The following is a 19,162-nucleotide window of genomic DNA, read 5'->3' as shown; positions in this document are numbered from 1 at the left end:
TTTCTTTTCTTGGTTTTGAGGTCAAGGACAAGGATTGGAGCACTTGCTAGGGCGTTGGCTCCTCTTCTTGCGAAACTCAAACTCATCTACGGTCCACACCGCTCCCTTCTCGCTTTCCACGCGCACAAAGCACTTGTGCAAGCTCAGGTTGTGGCGGATGGCGTTCTGTGGAAGGGGGGTCAGGACCCCGGGCAGGGATGGGGTGGACAGTCAGGCAGTGAGTTCAGCAGACCTCAGCACTGACCTGTCCCTTTCCCACGTGTGTCGCCCAAGGTCACCCACCCTTGGAGCCGTCCCAGCCCCCACTGTACAGAGGTGCTCACCTTCCAGGTGGCCGGGTGGTTTCGGAAGTAGGCAAACATGCGTGTGAACCAGTGGTAGATTTCATTGAGTGTTCTCTGCTTCTCTGGAGCTTCCAGGATGGCCTGGAAGTTGGAGTCAGGTGGAATGAGCAGGTTTCCTCAGAACTGTGCCTGAGGTGGGGGGGAGCCTACTCTAAGCTCTCTGCCTGGGATAGGTATGTAGTTGTGGGTCAAGGGAGGGGACGGAGAGGTAATGGGATGAGGCATGGGGGCAAGGGTGAAGTTAGTAATGGCGTGGACAAAGGAAAGGATAGTTTCTAGTGTCACAATTTGGCTTGCACTGGCCTGGCTTGTAGTAGTTTTTGGTTCAGGGACAGATCTGGGGTGAAGCTATCAAGAAGGATCACATCTTCGGGCTTCTCAGAGCTGAAGTTTGTTAATGCAGGGTTCCACTCTTGGTGCAGAGAGATGTAGCAGCATAGGAGACAAGTACCCCCACGCCCAGCCGTGAGTCTAGGCTGCCCTGCTTACCCATCTGATGAGGGTGGCATAGGTGAAAGGGGGCCTCATGTTATGGAACTTGAAATAGTCCATGTTGTGGAAGAACTCTGTGGAGGGTTTGGAATAGATCAGGCCCCGTGACCTCCTCATACCTTGCTCCACCTTTGTCTCCACACTGAGTCCAAGGCCTGAAACGCTGCCATTAGCACCAAGGGTGGAGGGGGTGTCTGTGATCACACACAGGTACTGATTGCGGAGTGCCTGCCCGGAGCTGCCTCTTGGCACCACTCTTGCCCAAACAGCTCTCCCCAGATTAAAAAGAAGTCAGGTAGTTTGCGCATCAGTTCAAGTGGCACAGCCAGCATGACACCAGAGTTATTGTCCCTGGTAAGTCCACAGCCCAGGCCTGGCAGGTGGGAATGGATTGGTTGGATGAATCCACTTGCTTCCCCTTGAGGCGAGGAAGAAGGGAGGGTTCTTTAGAATTAACTAGGTCCCTCCCTCATGATGACCAAATGAAGTAGCACATGCCAAAGTGAGGCATGGCTCCAGTCCCCAAAAGACACAGGGCTGGAACTATGCATTTGTAACCATTAGAGGATTCTCGGCCTAATAAAGTCAGGTGCATTTTCCTCCCAGATGCTGGTGGGGGTGTGAGGGGAATGGGGAGCTCCTTTGTGCTCCCCTGACACCAATGGGGTCATCAGACGGGGTGCAGAGTACACTGACCTGGAAAGGTGCCGTTTCCATGGCTTCCCCAGAGGTGCCTCCGTACTGCAAACAGGCTGTCAGAAGCCTCCCGGGGACCGGACCAGGCTGGGAGAACACTGCCCTGCGCGCTGGTGGCTACAATGCAGCAAGAACTCTTGTCCATTGAGGCCTGGGTGGATTTGGGAGAGAATAGCGATTGAGAGGCTTAAGCTTTAAATTTCATTTTCTCCTTTTCAAAATTCTTTTGTATTTTTATTATTAAACTTAGTTTTGGACAATTTTGCACATGTCTGCAATACATACAGAGCACTTTCACCCTACTTCCTCCCCCTGTTGCTTACCCGTTTCCTCCCCACAAATCTCGCTCCTATTCATGTCTATTTATTTTGTTCAGAAATGATTATTATTAATTCTTAGAGATGGGGGTCTTACTATGTAGCCCTAGTTGGCCCAGAACTTACAGAAACTTACCTGCCTCTGCCTCCTGAGTGTACCCCCATTGACTTGTCTATTCATTTTATTTGTGTCTTAATTATTTTTTCTGAGATAGTCTCACTATATATTTCTGGCTGGCCTTGTACCTTCCATCCTCATATCTCTACCTCTGGTGTTCTGGGATTATAAGTGTGTATCACTACAAAGTGGCTTCTATTTTATATTTTGGTTTTTTGAAACAGGGTCTCTCTGTGTAGTCCTGGCTGTCCTGGAGCTCACTATGTAGACCAGGCTGCCCTCAAATTCACAGAAATCCACTTACCTTTGCTTCCCAAGTTCTGGACTTGAAGACATGTGCTACCACACTGGCTTTCCATTTTACTTTTAAAAATGTTTGCTTGGTTGTGTTTGTTCGTCCACCCATCTGTTTGTCTGCCCGCCCGCCTGTCCATCCGTCCATCTGTCCATCCGTCCATCTGTCCATCTGTCCATCCATCTATCTGTCTCTGTATCTATTTTTCTACGAATGTATGTATGTATCTACCTACCTACCTACCCATCTATCTACCTATCTATACCTATCTACCTACCTACCTACCTACCTACCTACCTCTATCTATCTATCTATCTATCTATCTATCTATCTATCTATCTATCTATCTATCTATCATCTATCTATCTATCTATCTATCTATCTATCTATCTATCTATCTAATCTAATCTAATCTAATCTCTCTACCTGTGCAGGGTCTCATGTTGTGTAGTGCAGGCTAGTCTGCAATTTACTATGTTGCACAGGATGACCTCAAACTTGGGACACACTTGCCACATCAACCTCCCAAGTGCTGAGATTACTGCCTAAGCCACTACTTAGTTTCCATTTTATTTTTATTTAAAAAATTGTTTTTTGAGGCAGGGTCTCATGTCACCCATGCTGGCCTCTAGCTTATTCTGTATCATAGGATGACCTTGAACTCCTGATCCTTTGCCTCCACCTCTGGAGTGCTGGGACTATTGGTGTGAGTCATTATACCCTGCTTTCATTCTACTTTTATTTTAAATGAACAAAAATACTTTATGTGTATGGGCATTTTGCCTGCATGCATGTCTGCACCACATGTGTGCCTGGTGCCTGTGGAAGCCAGAAATGTGCACTGGATCCCACTGGAACTGGAGTTAGAGTTGTGAACTGCCCCTGGAAGAGCAGCAAGTTCTCTTAATCCCTGATCCATCTCTCCAGTCCTCCAACCCCACTTTATTTTAAAATTTGCATTTACTCATTTGGTTCTATTTCTATCTCACTTGTCTCTATGTATGATGTGTGTACATCTACAAGTTTGGATGTGTGTAAGTGCTGGTGCATGTGTAGAGATCACAGAGCAAGTTTGGGTGTTAGTCCTAACCTTTCATCTTGTTTGAGATAGGATCTCTTGTATGCCTCTACTTATGCCAGGCTAGCCGGCCTGTGAGCTTTGTTTTTTTAGACAGGGTTTTACTATGTAGACCAGTCTGACCTGAATTTATAGAGCTCTGACTGATTCTGTCTCCTGGGTGCTGGGTGCTGGGTGCTGGCTTAAAGGCCTGTGCTACCATGCACAGCATTTGATGTAATACTGTTTCCACCTAAGTGGAAGGGGATTGCAGACTTGAACTACTCTGCATCCGGTGTGGGTGCTAGGGTCCAACCTCAGAACCTTTTACTTATATGGCAAGCACTTTTCCCATTGAACATTCTCCCCAACTCTGTTTATTTGGGGTTTTTTGTTTTGTTTTGTTTTTCAAGACAAGGTTTCTTTGTGTAGCCCTGGCTGTCCTGGAACTCACTCTTGTGGACCAGGCTGGCCTTGAACTCACAGAGATCCACCTGCCACCCCCCTATTGCTGGGATTAAAGGTGTACGTCACCACCATCTGGCTATTTGTATTTTTTTAAAAAAACTTTTATTCTTCTCTCATACATAATGCCCTCCGTTTCGCTCCCCTCCATTCCTCCCAGTCCCTTCCTCCACATCCCCTCTCCCCCAGATCAACCCCTCCTCTGTTTCTGATACAGTAAGACTGGGCACAAGCCCTCATATCATAAACGTGGCAACCCAGCATCTTTTAGAGATGAGGTCTCTATGTTAGTCAGGCTGGTTTTGAGTTCAAGGCTTCAAGTGATCTTCCTTCAAGTAGCTAGAACTACAGATGCATACGGTGAGATCAGTGTTTTCGAGAAGGCCACCAACCCCCCCTCTTGTCACTTGCAGGCTGTGGTGGACCTCCATAAAGGGGCAGTGGGCATCTTGGCTGGAGTATAGTAGTGCGCATGCTATGAAGCCATAGATGCTGGGGCTGGGGGTGAGCAGGGGCTGAATTGGGATCCCCTAGTATCCAACTGTGAATTTGGAAAAGTGAACTATGTCTTCTTGACCTCAGTGTCTCATTTGTTCGTTAGGATGACCTTGGTGGCTCCCTGCATTGTAGTATGGGAATGGAAAAGTTCACATCGGCCAGGTGCCTGGGACTGGGCATGTGACGTGTGTGCTCACACGGGACCTACAGTATCTAGTGTTCTGAGGTTATTATCTTGAAATTGGAGTGTAGGGCCCTCAGTTTTCTTTTCGCAGTGCCCCCTCTGAGTTTTGCCACTGGTGCATTGGGGTTACTGTCTGCCTTCTCTGTGTGCCTGTTTACCATTGCTGGGAAAAGACAGAACATGACGTTTTGGGGTCACAAGGTCAGAGGGTTTGTAAGCATATTGAGGAGGTGGCAATGGCCTGTACAGGCCGGGGCTTGCATATGAGAAGAGGTCATTTGGTCCTTAAGGGCCCCCAACAGTTGAAGTCTTCTGCTTCTGTACTTGGGGTACTCACCATAGCTGGAGCCTTTGACAATGCCATCTTCCCGGCCAGGTGGGCCTGCATAGCACCCAGCTTCTCCTTTTCCAGCTCCAGCTGTGGGATGTACACCAAAGTGAGGCCTCTACCTGGTTTTTCTTAGTCATCCCCTTGACTGCACTAGGGCCTACCCTTGGAGGGCCCTCCCTCCCTCAAGCCCTCCTTCCCCTTAACCACACCCTGCAGGCATTACCTGCTGCTCCAGGGACTGCACCACTTCCCTCTGGAGGAGGCACTGCGCCTTGCCCTTCTCATCCAGGAGGTGATCTGCTTGGCAGTGCCTGAGCAAGGAGAAGGTTCCATGACTATGGTAGGTCAGGCCTCCTGGCTTGCTGTACCAACTAAACCCTTTGGGAGATTTCTCTTTAGAGTCTCAGTTTCCCTGCACTCAAACACACCCCTGTCCGTCTCTTTCTCCCACACAGACTACTTTAAACATCCACTCTTCGGCAACTACTGGCTTTCCAGCCTGAGCTATTAGAAAGGCACCGAGAGGGAGGATGGCATTTCAGGTGGTGGGCACAGCCTACGCAAAGGCCTGGCCGTACAGGAAGTGCATCATTGCCAAGAGCTAGGTATGATTAGTGAAACACAGAAGGAGAAGGGGACAGATATAAAGCCGAGGGGAAACAGCTACAACTGTCGAGAGGAGCAGAAGTTTGAGGCTCAGTCATGTGTGTTGCATGAGGGAAAACAAGACAAAGCAGTTAGGGGTGTGGGTTCTGGAGCCTGGCTGCTTGGGTTCATAGCCAACATTCATCACACAGGACCTTTGTTAGCTTAATTAACACTTAATTCTGGTTGGCCTTAGTACCTTGGTGTATAAAATGGAGATAACTATCAGCATATACCTTTAGTATTATGTCTCATTCAAGTGAGGCAGCCTGGGCCTAGAGAAGCCCAAGATCACAGAACCAGGGGGATAAAGTCTCAACCTTTACTGAGTTGAGACATGCACCGCAGACCTCGGTTCAGATACCAGAAGCCCATGGTTAGTCAGCCTACTCACTTGAGAAACTCTTCTGGCTCCTCAAAGACCTTCTCACAACCAGGCCACTTGCAGACTCCGTTGGCCAGCAGTGGATAGGATCCTTGCGGTGCAGCCAAGAGGTTGCTGGGGGTGGGGGAGTACAGGATATCAGCAGAGGGGTGGGCAGAGAGAGCGGGGTTCTTCCCAGCACTGGCAACTTACTTATCTTTCCTGGGTGTACCCGAGCGTGGAAAGGTGCAGAGTAGAGCTGGTTCCCTGGACACCCATTCCAGACTGGCTACATTGATCCCTGTGGGTAGAGACGGGGTACTTTTGGGGCGGCAGGCTAGGTTCTGTAGCTGGTCCCAGAAGGCCTCTACCTTCCTGGACCATTGAACACTGACTCACAGGACTCTGCTGTTCCCACAGAGCAGAACTGGCCATTGGTAAGTAATGACATATTTACTAATGGCAGCCATTTGTGGTTGTTAGCGTTCTATGTCTTCAAGGTTCTAAGCCTGACAGTTTTTGGAGGTTGAAGTTTTCATGACTCTTAAGACCCCTCTAGGCTGGAGAGATGGCTCAGTGGTTAAGAGCACTGACTGCTCTTCTAGGGGAACCAGGTTCAATTCCCAGCATCCACATGACAGCTCACAACTGTCTGTAACTCCAGGATCCAACACACTCACAAAGACATATACAGGCAAAACACCAATAAAATTAAAAAAAATGGCCAGGCGGTGGTGGCGCACGCCTTTAATCCTAGCACTTGGGAGGCAGAGGCAGGTGGATCTCTGTGAGTTTGAGGCCAGCCTGGTCTACAAAGTGAGTTCCAGCACAGCCAGGGCTGTTATATAAAGATACCCTGTCTCTCCGGGCAGTGGTGGTGCACCTTTAATCCCGGCACTTGGGAGGCAGAGGCAGGCAGATCTCTGTGAGTTCAAGGTCAGCCTGGTCTATAAGAGCTAGTTCCAGGACAGGCTCCAAAGCTAGAGATGAAACCCTGTCCCGAAAAACCAAAAAAAAAAACAAAAAAAAAAAACCAAAAAAACCAAACAACAAACAAACAAACAAAAAAAAAAAACCAAAAAAACCATCCCCTAGACCTCCATAGGACTGTAATTCAGAAAAGTTTATATTATGTATGTTCAAAGATTCTGTGAAGCCATGGGAAGAAAGCTGAGATGTTTACCAGGTGGCAGGCCAGGCCGGGCCTTGAGGGAAAAGACTCCAGTGGCAGCAGAAGGTGGTGGGAGGCTGATCATGGCTGGGTTGTCCAGTGGGCGCACTTGTAGTACAGGGGTCTGAGCATGCGCATCCACAGTGGAGAGCTGAGGAACAGATGGACCATGGCTTAGCCTGGCTTGGGCTTCGGTTCACAATTTTCCTGTTTATTCCCTCTTCCCAGCCTGCTCAGGTTTTCCGTACCTGATGCATGAAGTGTGGTCTGTCCTGGAGAAGTGCCTGCAAGTGGGGTGAGGGGCCCAGTCGGGCCCCAGAGGGTGCCACCATGACGAGGGGTACTGTAGGCAGCTGGAAGGAGAAGACAGATGCTTTAAGATGCTAGCCCCGCCCATCTTCACAGTTCTGTGTCCCATTCATCAGCTCTTCACTGAAGTTCCACGTGGTAGGAACTGTAAACATATCCAGTTCATAAATGTGGGATCGGAGGCTCATGGAGACATTATTCACCAGTGTCAAACAGTTTAAAGTGGTAGAGCTGGCCCCAACACTGTCACCTTATCTTACCTTTCTGGCCTTCAGCCATCTCCTCTTGTCACAGCAAAATGAGGACACAAGGCTATGCCCATGGGATCATAACAAGGTCTCCTTTTGGGACAAGGATTGGGAGGGGGGGAGGAGGCCTAGATCTCTGAGGCCTGGGGAATGGGGATTTTTCTTGGCCCTATAACATCTGCATAAGTCAGACTTGCCTGGGACCCATAAACCACTTCCTGTGCCCCAGCCAGCGCCCCTCCTGCCACATGCCACAGTAAAGGTCGGCACCTATAGGCCCAGGTACCCCACCCTGCTTGCCCCATTCTGGGCCCCGGGCCTCACCTGCAGCTGTGATGGTGGCAGAGGGTTCAAGGAAGAAGCGTGGGCCCCACCTCTCAGGTCCCGGCCTTGGAAGGTTCCCCCAGGACCCCTGGTCCCTAGGAGTTCTGAGCCCTTGGGTGCAGTCTTCCAGCTTGGTAAGACTCCTGGGGATGGACCAAGGGCCAAGGAAGGGGCCACGGGCTTGGCTGGCCTGGGGTTGGGCATTGGGTTCTTTTCAGAGGCAGGCTGCAGGGACAACAGTGGAATGGAGTCACGTGCGTTCCAGGGATGGTGTAAGATATTCATCCACTTGAACCATACAGGTAGCCTCTGATCTGAGCAGGTGTTGGCCAGGGTATGTCACAAAGGGCCCCATAACTATACCCCAAGCCATTACACAATACACTCTACCCTGATATATGTGTGTATAAAACATAGATATATGTATATAGCCCCCACATGTACATGTCCAGCATACACCACACAACCCTGTTGTGAATGTGGGACAATGGGGAGTCGGTTTGTGGGCCCTCAGTTTTCCAGTAGCCCATGCATTCTGCACAGGCCACAGTCTGCCGATTCTGCTGGGGCTCATCTTAGATTCTCTTCTCATTATTTTATTCCAGTGACTTGGGCATGAGCTCAAAAGATTCAGCTGGATGCCATGAGAGGGAAGGTTCTAGGGAGCTAGCAGTACTAGTGAGAAGTCTACTGCAATAGTTTCGGCAAGTTGATGCTGCTGCTGTCAGCCTGGATAGTGGCAGAGGAGCTGGTAGGAAGTGGCTGGATACTCAGTCTCTTTTGAAGACAGCCAGGAAAAGTTGCTGGAAGCTTGGATGTCGGAGATGAGAGAAAGCATCAAGATGACGTCTAGGGTTTGGCATTAGCAGCTATCACACAGTGGGCATTGCAAGAGATGGAGGATGGAGGAGCAGGGCTTGCAGTGATGTTAGATGTGGCTAGACGCAAAGGTAAGCATTTGATGCATGGGCAAACATGCAGGTAGGTAACTGAATTCAAGACTGCAGAGCTCAGGGCCACAGTGGGGGTTAGTTAGTCTTCTCTGGGCTTTTGTCCTGCATGGAGTTAGCATGGCAGGTGCCAAAAAAAAGGGACAGGATTTCTTGATCCAGAGCCCTTGGGAGCTCCCCAAATTAGCCACATCCCTACGTGCCCCAATCTCTGCTCCTCAAGCTTGGAATTCCTACACCATCGCTTTTTCCCTTAGCCATACCTCAGTCTTCCGTGTTCTCCTCAAACCCTACACGGTGATCCAGGCCCCGCTGGTGAGCCCCAGTAACTTACAGCCCCTAAGGGGCATGGCTTTTGTTTTTCAGGATCTTACAGTTCTAGTCAGAGAGGCAACCGGATCTTCAAATGACTATATAATTCTACCCGCTTTTAATTAAAGGGATCCCCAGGTTCATAATTCTTAGTCTTCCCATAGCCTTGGACCTCTTTTTCTTTCTGGACAGGGTCTCATGTAGACTGGACTGACCTGGAACTCACTATATAGCCAGATTGTCCTTCAACTGTTTGCCTTTGTTTTCTAATTCCTGGAATTACAAGTCACCATCCAGGCTGATGTCTCCACATCTTTCTCTAGGAAGTATGTATCCATGTCTACAGTTCACAGACTCCCAACTCTATCTATCTGCGCACGTGTGTATGCCATCCTCTTGTCTACTGTACTACATGGGTTGGGTATACAGCTTCTGAAAATAGCCAGGGGAGCACAGAAGTGTTCTGGAAGGCAATTGCATCTTTGCTATCATGTTATAGGGATCGTCAGAACTGTGGTCCTGGAAGAGATTGGTTTGAGTTTAATATGGAGGTATTAAAATTGTAGTGTCTCATGGATTAAAATAATAGTATGAGAACCAGGAGTCTGTGGAGGCTTCATAGAACAGTGAGGAGAAGAGGAGCTGAAAGACCGAAGGAAGGCAGGCAGCCATGAGGTGATGCTTCTCCAAGAAAAAGGGCAACAAAGAAAACAACCAGAAACTGGGAGAAGGCCAGGAAGAGATGACAGAAGGAGTCAACCCTGCTGACATCTTGACCTTGGCCTTCTAGCCTCAGAACTGTGCCACGATAAACTATGCTGTATAAGTCACCCAGTTTGTGATACTTCCTCACAGCAGTCCAAGCAAATGTGTATTAAGTTCCGTGAGTAGAATTTTCCACCATAGTGGCTTAGCCCTCATGGGTGGACCATGGTCACTTTTGAAGCAGTATGGATATTTGGCCAGAAATTGTAAGAAATCTCCTCCCTAAACATGTCTGGAACTGGTATGACTCTGGGAAGCATCAGCACATTCTCAGAAAGGGCACTTAAATTGGATATGGTCTGTCTAGTGGTAGTAGGGACCTGGAGGGCTGGGCTGGCCAGTCAGCTTCCTGCACTGTCTGTTGGGGCGTCCCTTTTTGACTGTTTCTCAGAAGCTGCATGGAGGTTGTTTCTGGGACATAGAATATGTTTTCCTATCGGGGTCTACATCTGGGCCCTGTTGTCACAACCCCGACTTGGCCAGACTTTTCTGCCATTGACGTCATGGCGGCCGGATGCACCAGGCTTCATCGGCAACAAAGAGGAAGAGAAGGGGGCAGACAACCCACCCCACAGGTTTCGTTCCGAGAACTGGCTGATCCATCCTGTAGCCGGATAGGCCCAGGGTGGGTGCAAGCGGATGTGGTAGGTGACGTCCATCTGGCCACCATGTAAACCCCAAGTTCTGTGGATCCTGTATTTCTTGGATGTCAGAGGGGCCCAAGATTGAACACTTTGTGAGTGTTAGGCAGGCCTCATGGCTATTGGGACCCGTTGGGTCTTCAAATGGTACAGTAACCGAAACTTAGAACCATAGGATCTCATTTCTTAGAGCCAATGGATTTTAGGATGTCAGGAACACAGACTTTGTAGGGTGCCTGGATTCACCTCCTCACCATGTGGACAATTCTAAGTCCAAAGAAATGGGAATCATGTAAAGGCCAGAAAGCCCAAAACTCTATAAGGCCTCTTGCTGGGCCTGGGATGTCAACAAGTTCTCCTCAGCTTCCTTCCCGATAAAGGACGAGGATTAGAAGGACCCTCTTGTGTCCTGATCTGCAGGCCAGGCTTTGCCCTCCTTTCTAGTTTGGGACAGTAACAAAGTTAGTACATATAAAATGCCGAGCAAAATGTCTGACTGGGAAATGGACACTTACATATGACTCCAGCCCCCCTCTCCTGGGACACTGTTCCCCAAATCATAACATCCTACCACAGTTGGGAACAAGAGGAAGACATTTGGCCTGGGATTCGTGGAAAGAGCACACCACCAGGCTCTTTGGCAAAACCTCAGAATAGTGGTCCCCAGGACCCAGCACCAACTCTGAGGACACAGTGCTCCTGATACTCCTCCATCATTGCTAGTCTCTGGTTGGCTAGGGCTTCCAACTGACTCATGGGCCCAGGGTTTGTGAAGCTTGGCCCCATGCCATGATTATGGACCATCGTGCTCAAATCTGGCTCCAACTTGTGAGAAGGCAGAAGAGGGACTGGCACTTCCTGATAACTGCTTCCTGGGTACCGAGGGATAAACTGAGGCCACAGTGGGGGATGGCCAGAGGCAAGGTCCCACTGAGATTTCTGAGATCGGAGCTTGTGTTTAACTGATACAACATCTCTGTGAGGCCTGGGAAGAATATGGGATGGAGGAAGGCCAGGGTCTTTCTGGGCTGTGTCTGGGGTAAATCATACATACATAATACACACATCCATCTATCCTGTGTATGCATGTGCACATGTGTGTATGAATAAAGACATGGGGAAACAGACATGGAGGAAGCTAGAGGTATAGAGAGAGATAGAGACAGAGACATGAGATGGAACAGAAATAGATCACAGAGAGAGACAATGAGAGTTATTTAGAGAAACAGTGACAGAGAAATAATGAGAAAAAGAGTGAAAGAGAGAGATAGAGAGGGGATTGACCCAAATAATCACTGGCCTCTGGCTGGAGGACTAATGCCCCTAGGTGCCAGAGACATCCATGGCTGGTATTGAATTGTTTTGCAAAGCAACATCAGAAAAGTGGTATTGCCCTTGTACAACAGATAGTAAGGATCAGAGCAGAGTTAAAAGCTTCGGCATAGATCTGCATAGAGATGATGGGATTTGCAATGAATGTAACATTTCAACATGAGGAATAGTGCAGGCTAGATTATTAAATGCTTCTGAGACAATCAGGAGAAAATCAAGTGACTGGGTTGAATGATCTGACTACTTTCCTACCAGTACCTCTGCCCACTTGAAATGTCACCATCATCACCTGCTCTAGAATAATTTCCAGACCCACTGAAGACAACCGTTTTAATGTCTGTCATTGTGTATTCCGCAATCCTCAGAAAGCTCCTCTGAGGTAGGTATTATTATACCCCCACAGTGCATACAAGGAAATGGAGGGACAGAGAGGTTAAATGCTGGTTCACATTCACACAGATGACTTGAGGTGAGGCTACATTGTTCCAGACAGTCTGGCTCCAGTACCCACACTTGTGAAAATGGAAAAAATGAAGCCATAAAGGAGACTGGAAGCCAGTATGGGGTGAACAGTTATTTCATTTTCAAGTGACAAAAGACTTTTAAACACAAAGCCATAGAGAGAAGCCACATGAGAAAAGAGTAATCTGAATACATAAAACACGTGCATTACAAAGCACAATAAATAGAAAAAAGAAAATGATAGGGTATGGTGGCCTGTGCCTTTAATCGCAGCACTCGGGAGGCAGAGGCAGATGGATGGATCTCTGTGAGTGTGAGGTTAGCCTGGTCTACACAGTGAGTTCTAGGCCAGCCAGGGTTATAGAGTGAGACCCTCTTTCAAAACAAAAACAACACAAAAGCACACAAATAGAGCTGGAGAGATGGCCCAGTGCTTAAGAGCAGCACTGAATGCTCTTCCAGAGGTAGCTTCAATTCCCAGCATCCACGTGGCAACTCACAACTATCTGTTAACTCTAGTTCCATGAGATCCCACACCCTATTCTGGCCTCTGTGGGCACCAGGCATGCATATGGTGCACATGCAGGCAACACAGGCATACCCATAAAATAAGTAAATAAAATTAAAATACATATATCCACAAATGATGAATTTGGAGCAAATGTTTGCTATAACGCATAGCCAATAGAAAGTTATTGTCCTTTCCAAATTAAGATCTGTAGAAAAAAAATCTTGTTACTCAATTAGGAGTGGGAACATGCTCATACAACCCTTCTCCGCAAAGCCAAATGGCCAATCGTCATTAAAAGTCACCAAAGAATGCAAAATTTGACAATACAGCAATTTTTACTTATGATGGTAAGGGATTAAAAATGGTAACAGCCACCTAAGATTAGCTTGCATAGGAACAATAGAAAACAAGGCAGCACTTTGGAAACGCAATTGGCAGAGAGAACAACAACAAAAAGCCTTAAAAATGCACAGCCTTCTTCCACAGCTACTCCATCTTCAGGGTCCAAGGGGTCTGTTTTGCATCTTCGTAATTAGAAGAAACCTGAATGTCCAACCATCAGCATTCAATTCAGGCAATTCAGAGTGTGATGTGAGGACAGTCAGGGCAGACATAAAAGATCACGTGCTCATTTTTTAAAGTATGCTACAAGAATGGTATTGATTGAATAAAGCACGAACAAACCCCAAATACAGCATGATTCTAATTTGTTTAAAAATACTAACAGCTCACAGTGAGAACTTACCATATACCAGTCACAGGGCCACACGACTAAGACTGGAGACACGAGCTCACCCTAGTCCTGAACTGTCTGTCCTCCACGGACGTGGATTCTGGTCACAGTCACACAGTCCTTTGCTAAACCATGGTTGACTGTGCTGTGAAGTGCCTTTCTCGAGGGTGTCCTCTTATGTGACACAAGCAAAAGATGAATCACATGCTAAGACCGACCTGCCTGCTCACAATCCTCCTCCTAGGACAAACAGAACTGACACCCACTTTTGGGAAATGGAGCCCTCGAGCCATTATTAGTAAGTGCCAGTGGTGCACACATCTCTGTGATGGATGCTGGGGGGAAAAGCAGGTGAAGTAGATGAGAGAGAGAGAGAGAGAGAGAGAGAGAGAGAGAGAGAGAGAGAGAGAGAGAGAGAGAGAGAGGTGGGATACAGCTGTTCCGGATGGAAGGGACAGGGAATATAGGCAGAGCCTTGGAAAGACATGGGCAGAGAGTGGGCATTCAAGGGAGAAAGACAGGGACAAACAAGGAAACAGAGGAAACAGGAAAAGAAGTGGGGGCATTAAGAGGAAAGAAACAAGAGATGCAGTTCAAGTTTCCAGTTCCAGCTGGACAACACTTCAAGTTCCCAAAGCTTTGGCATTCATAGATGCGGTTGATTAGCATCTTTAAAAAAATCCTGTCCATCTGTGTATCAAACAATCAGTTTTCTTCTTTTTGCCCCCAGCTAAGGACTGACTGCGCCACCTCTCTGGCACTTCCGATAAATAGCATTAGTTTCAAAAGTCCTTACCTGGAGTTCACAGTGGCTGGGGTGTTCCCAGCTGGACTCGAGGGCTCCTGACCCGCAGCTGCTATCTCCCTGCTACTTTCTCCAGCAGAGCTGTGTCTGGTGGGGGAGAGCAGGGACACTCACCTTGGTGCAATGGACTGACAGAGAAGGATCAGCCTGGCTTGTGGGAAACTGCCACATTATCAAAAACAACTTTGCTTTTATACCGAGAAGAAAAACCACGGCGTGGAAGCCGCAGACCTCTCTCTTCTAATAATCCAATTTTTTTTGATGAGTGTGTGTGCTGATAATCACAGGGTGGGGGGGGGTTCTCATAGTTTTTTTTTTCTCTCTCTCTCGCTTTGTTTATTCTTTTCTTATGAGACTTAAACGGAAATTTTGAAATTTTGGGTTTTTTCTTTGCCCTTTACAAGTCATCTGAAAATATGATTTCTTCCCCTCACGACAGAGGTAAAAGGTATCAATGAGATAACAGGGCTCACGAGAAACCACAATTTCTTAAACAAAAGTGTGTAGAGTCAGAAAAAAAAAGGAAAATAACTCAAAACCCAAAGGCATCCCGAGATAGGTAGAGACACCATTCTGTGCACGGGAGGATGCTTGAGGACCACTGGGTTGAAAAGAAGATGGGATCTGAAGCCCAGCGTTTGGATGGGAAACACCAAAGAAAGAGATGGACTAGTGCTTGGTTTCCACAGGCTTTGTCCTGCCTCAGGCCTCCGTTTTTCCTCAGGTAGAATGGTCCCCATCACTCATGTCACCAAAGGTTGGGAGATCTGGACACTTATGTAGCCCTTTCTTCCCATAGAAGACAGGAGGCGTGCAATGCAGTTCATGGAGAAAGAAAGTGGGGTGTACTCCTACCACAAATTCACAGAATCAACAAGTCTCAGAATCACTGGCTCCTAGAATCTGCTGAGAGTCTCCCCGTGAGGAGGAAAGGATCTCCACATGATGTTTATGCGTGAGTGCTCTGACCCACCAGCCACCCACCCACCTGCAAACAGCCCCAACGGCCCCATACTAATGCATCCAACTTCACAACAAAGGGCTAGGGGAAGAAAGTCACTTTGCTTAACTTGAACAAAGCATCTGGTTCCATCCTCAGTATCACAAAAACGAGATTAAGAACAAAAAGTCATACACAAGGCAGCCCAAGGTTCCCGTCCTGTCAGGAACAATATAGCCATAGCCTGATGATTCTGAACCCCCCCCCCCCCAAGCCTCGGTGACATTCTACTTTGAAAAGCTCCAGTTTCACCCAGTTTAGTAACACACGCCAGTAATCCCAGCATCCAGAAGGCTGAGGCAGAAGGATCAAGAGTTTAAGGCTGCCTGGGGCTATAAAGCCAGATTCTGTCTCAAAAACCTAAACAACAAAAGGAAAGAAAAGCTACAGTTTGCGAAGATTTAAGGATTCTAAGTAACTGTCAAACTTTTGGTAGCCAACATTTATGTAGAATTTTCCACATTCCAGCCACAGAGCCGAACATTTCCCCAAACAATATGCTCCCTTTGGGGTCCATTTCATCATTACTGTATTGCTATTATACCGAGAAGGAAAATGGAGGTGCAACTTGCCCAGGATCACAAAGATGGAAAATAGGGATCCTTATCATTGAGTTCTGAAGTGCCCAGTTTTCCTGAAGCCAACAGTGTCGGGTTTAATTTCTAGGATTCGGTGGCAGGGAAGTTCTGGGATTTGGAGACTTCTGGAGCTCGATGCTTGTGAGCACTTAAGGTTTTTCTACAAGGTTTTGGCAGCTGCATTTCCTCACTTTGGCACAGATCTGCTCCTTCCCACCACCACTTGACACAGATCAGCCTCTACAGATTTCTCCTGACAAGGCGCGGTCAAGGTCAAGAATTCCAGCTTTTGATGCCTCGGCACCCTGCAGAGCTTAGAGTTCCAGCTATCCAGCTGCACGCCCACCGCGACCTCTTTGCAAGACTGACTTCAGGCCTGAGGAAGAGAAAGTAGAAATACGTTTTTATTCACATACTTAATCTAGTGGCCAATACCCACTCCCTTTACCGGTTCCTTTCTTTGCCCCCTTTTTCCTTATCCCCCCATCTTCTAATGTCCACCCCCCAACACACACACAAAGAGAGTGACTTTTCTCAACCTACCTCACCTTTTTAGAAAAGACAAGCGTGGAACTGATGGCCTGGCTTTGTAAAGACAAAAGGGGAAAAAAGCGAATAGAAAAAAAAGAAGACCTAAAAATATCAGCCAACAACAACAACAACTATTGAAAAAAAAAACCCTCAACCCTCCCTACCATTATCTCAAAGCAAAACTTTCACTGGTTGGGGCTTCTAGGTTGGTGGGACATATCTAAGACCAAACATGGCCTGTGTGGTGGTTGGAAGCCGAGGGAGGTACCGAGGTGAGAGGGAGGTACAGAGGTGGGATGAGGTCCTCTTTCTTACTTTGGAGGTCTGCAGAGATCCTAGGAGCTTAACAGATGTGGCTGTGTGGGGGAGGGGCAGGGGAGGGGTGAAGCACATACCTAACAGGGAGTCCTAGGCAGCTGACTGTAGGTGTACCCCAAGGTTAATGATCCCTGCTCCTTGTGTACTTGAACCCAAATAGTCCCTGTATCTTCTATATAATTGAGACAGTTCCAGTTCCCCGCCCTAGCACCTGTCTCTTTCTGGAATAGGTGCTTGCTTTCTCAAGGTTCATGGTGTAGTCTGCATCCTCCTTTATATCCCTGTGACCATCTCCCTCTTACTGCCACTCCGTGAGAAAGACTGGATAGAGAGGTTGCAGGAGAAGTGAATGAGGATTAGTAGTGACACAGATTCCCAGGAGGCTACATGAGTGGGCCTTAGCTGCGGGAGGGTTGAGGTTATTGAAGCTGAAAGCCAGGATCTTTGCAGAAAAAGGGTTGGGGGTCAGGTTATCAGAGGGCAGAATCTCCTCTCCACCTTAACTGTATCTGCCCATGTAGGATGCTGGGGAAGAGAATCTGGAGGGCTGGGGATTGAAGATGAATGGGTAGAATTGAACAGGTCAGGGAAAGTCCCCAGGGAAAGGAATCTTTGATACAGACCCCGCACAGGTGAGGAAGAGAGCCATGGAGAGACCCACAGAACTGGAGGGAAGGGCCAATGTGGATTGCACGACCTGAGGTGAGTGTACTGGATTTGGGCAGCGTCAGAAAGGAGTCTGGTGTGGTTGAAGTGAGCGAAAGCAAGAGGAGCAGGAGGTAAGGTCAAAGGTTATGCCTTTTACAACATGGTGAAGGTTTGGCTTTTCCTCTAAGTTGGGAGGAAGCCGTGGGAGTGTTGGGAGCAGAGGAGGGACATCACTGTCAGGATTTAAGAGGATACCTTAGATTTCCGAGTGTGGAATAGGGTGTAGGCACATGGGGCATAGACCAAGAAGGAGGAGGCTACTACAGTAGCCCAGGTGACTGGCACTGGTGTTGGTTCTATTGGAAGACTGGTAGTGAAAAAGAAAGATTTGGCATTTTAAAAAATGGTGCTAGAATGGGGGCCCATACATTTGCCAGGAAGTGATTTATCACTGAGCTCTGCACCTAACCATTCTTTAAAAGACAAGGTCACACTTGTAGCCTAGGCTGGCCTTGAATTCAGTGATCCTCCTGCCTCAGCCTTCTGAGTGTTGAAATTACAAGTATGCATCACCATATACTGCTTGGGGAATGCTTTGGATAGATAACCAACAGGATTTGCTAAATAATGAGACTCAAAAGCAAGACCAGGGCACACACAGCTGGTGCCTAAAAAATGGGCAGCTAGGATGGAGTCCTCAGATTATTTGTCACCTGGAACTTTCAGGTAGGAAAAAAAGCTCTACCTTGTTTAAACCTTCATTATTTCATTATCCTTCTGCTACTTTTAGCTGAACAGATTCCTTTCATGACTCTGGACACAGACTGGAGGAGCAGAGAGACTACAAGGGGCTGAGGGATGGCCTTCCTGTTACAGGTATTGTGAAGGCTAGAGAAAAGCATCCCCTGAAGCCGGCACAAGGCAGACAGTAAGTCCTAATAAGTAAGATGGAAAGGATGACGTGTGAATGAACATGCTAGCAGAATCTATTCCATTCCCATAGGAGTGAGATGTCAACGGGAGAATGAAAGAACTAGATGAGACAGCACTCTGGGCAGAGGAGATGGTCTCTGCAGAGATGGGGGAAAAAAGTGGGGAGAGGAAGCCACTGTGGGGTGTAAAGTGTCAAAATGAGCAAGAAGGGCAGCATTAGCCTGACTATCCACTGGTTGCATACTGTCAGGGCCAATGTCTGCTGAGTGCAAGTTAGAAAACACTAATCCTTCAAAGACTTCTATTTCCTATGTTGTGATTGATTTTTTTCCAATGGTTCCAAGTCCTGAAGAACACCAATGCTCAGTTGGGAACTTTAAGGAACAATCAAGAGCGGTTTGGGCTAGTTGCGCTGCTCACAAAAAGGCTGGGAGGTATTTGTGTGTGTGTGTGTGTGGGGGGGGTGCAGGACACATCCAGTGACTGATGGCAGAGCTGTTTTGCTTTGGTCTCACACTACCGTGCAATCTAGGCTTTTAGGGGCTCTGGAAATTCGCGGGGTCATGGGGAGTCGTGGAAGGATAGGGAGAAAGGAAATCCATTCCCAGGGGCCTAGTCATTTTATTGGCTGCCTGAATTCTGATTCTATGCTCAACCCCTCAGTAGCTCAGGCTGTCCATGCACTTTCTTCCATTCTAACCTACGTATTTGGCCACTTACACTTTCCTTTACATCACCAACACTACCATCCTTGGCTCTGTTTGCCCATTTTGCCTCTAGAGTCT

At 47.8% G+C, this 19,162-nt stretch overlaps 1 protein-coding gene across 2 annotated transcripts; it reads right to left on the bottom strand.

The window, feature by feature from the left end:
* Window positions 1–16: 16 nt before the first annotated feature.
* Foxp3 (forkhead box P3) lies at window positions 17–8,077 on the bottom strand. Of its 2 annotated transcripts, XM_057759945.1 has the most exons (11): window positions 7,859–8,077; window positions 7,226–7,330; window positions 6,990–7,128; window positions 6,020–6,107; window positions 5,837–5,941; window positions 5,021–5,108; window positions 4,804–4,884; window positions 1,533–1,683; window positions 834–910; window positions 324–425; window positions 17–165 (listed from the first exon to the last, which is right to left on the bottom strand). In XM_057759945.1, exons 1-11 carry the CDS (start codon window positions 8,060–8,062, stop codon window positions 22–24), a joined length of 1,284 nt encoding a protein of 427 aa, XP_057615928.1. In that variant the 5' UTR covers window positions 8,063–8,077; the 3' UTR covers window positions 17–21. The 2 variants fall into 2 exon arrangements, with proteins under 2 accessions (XP_057615928.1, XP_057615929.1); XM_057759946.1 differs by lacking the exon at window positions 7,226–7,330 and having other exon boundaries at window positions 7,859–8,062.
* Window positions 8,078–19,162: the final 11,085 nt, after the last annotated feature.

Source organism: Chionomys nivalis, chromosome X (genome assembly GCF_950005125.1).
Source record: "Chionomys nivalis chromosome X, mChiNiv1.1, whole genome shotgun sequence".
Taxonomy (NCBI): Eukaryota; Metazoa; Chordata; class Mammalia; order Rodentia; family Cricetidae; genus Chionomys; species Chionomys nivalis.
The sequence above is the reverse complement of the archived record's forward strand: the minus strand, read 5'-3'. Positions and strand labels throughout refer to the sequence as shown.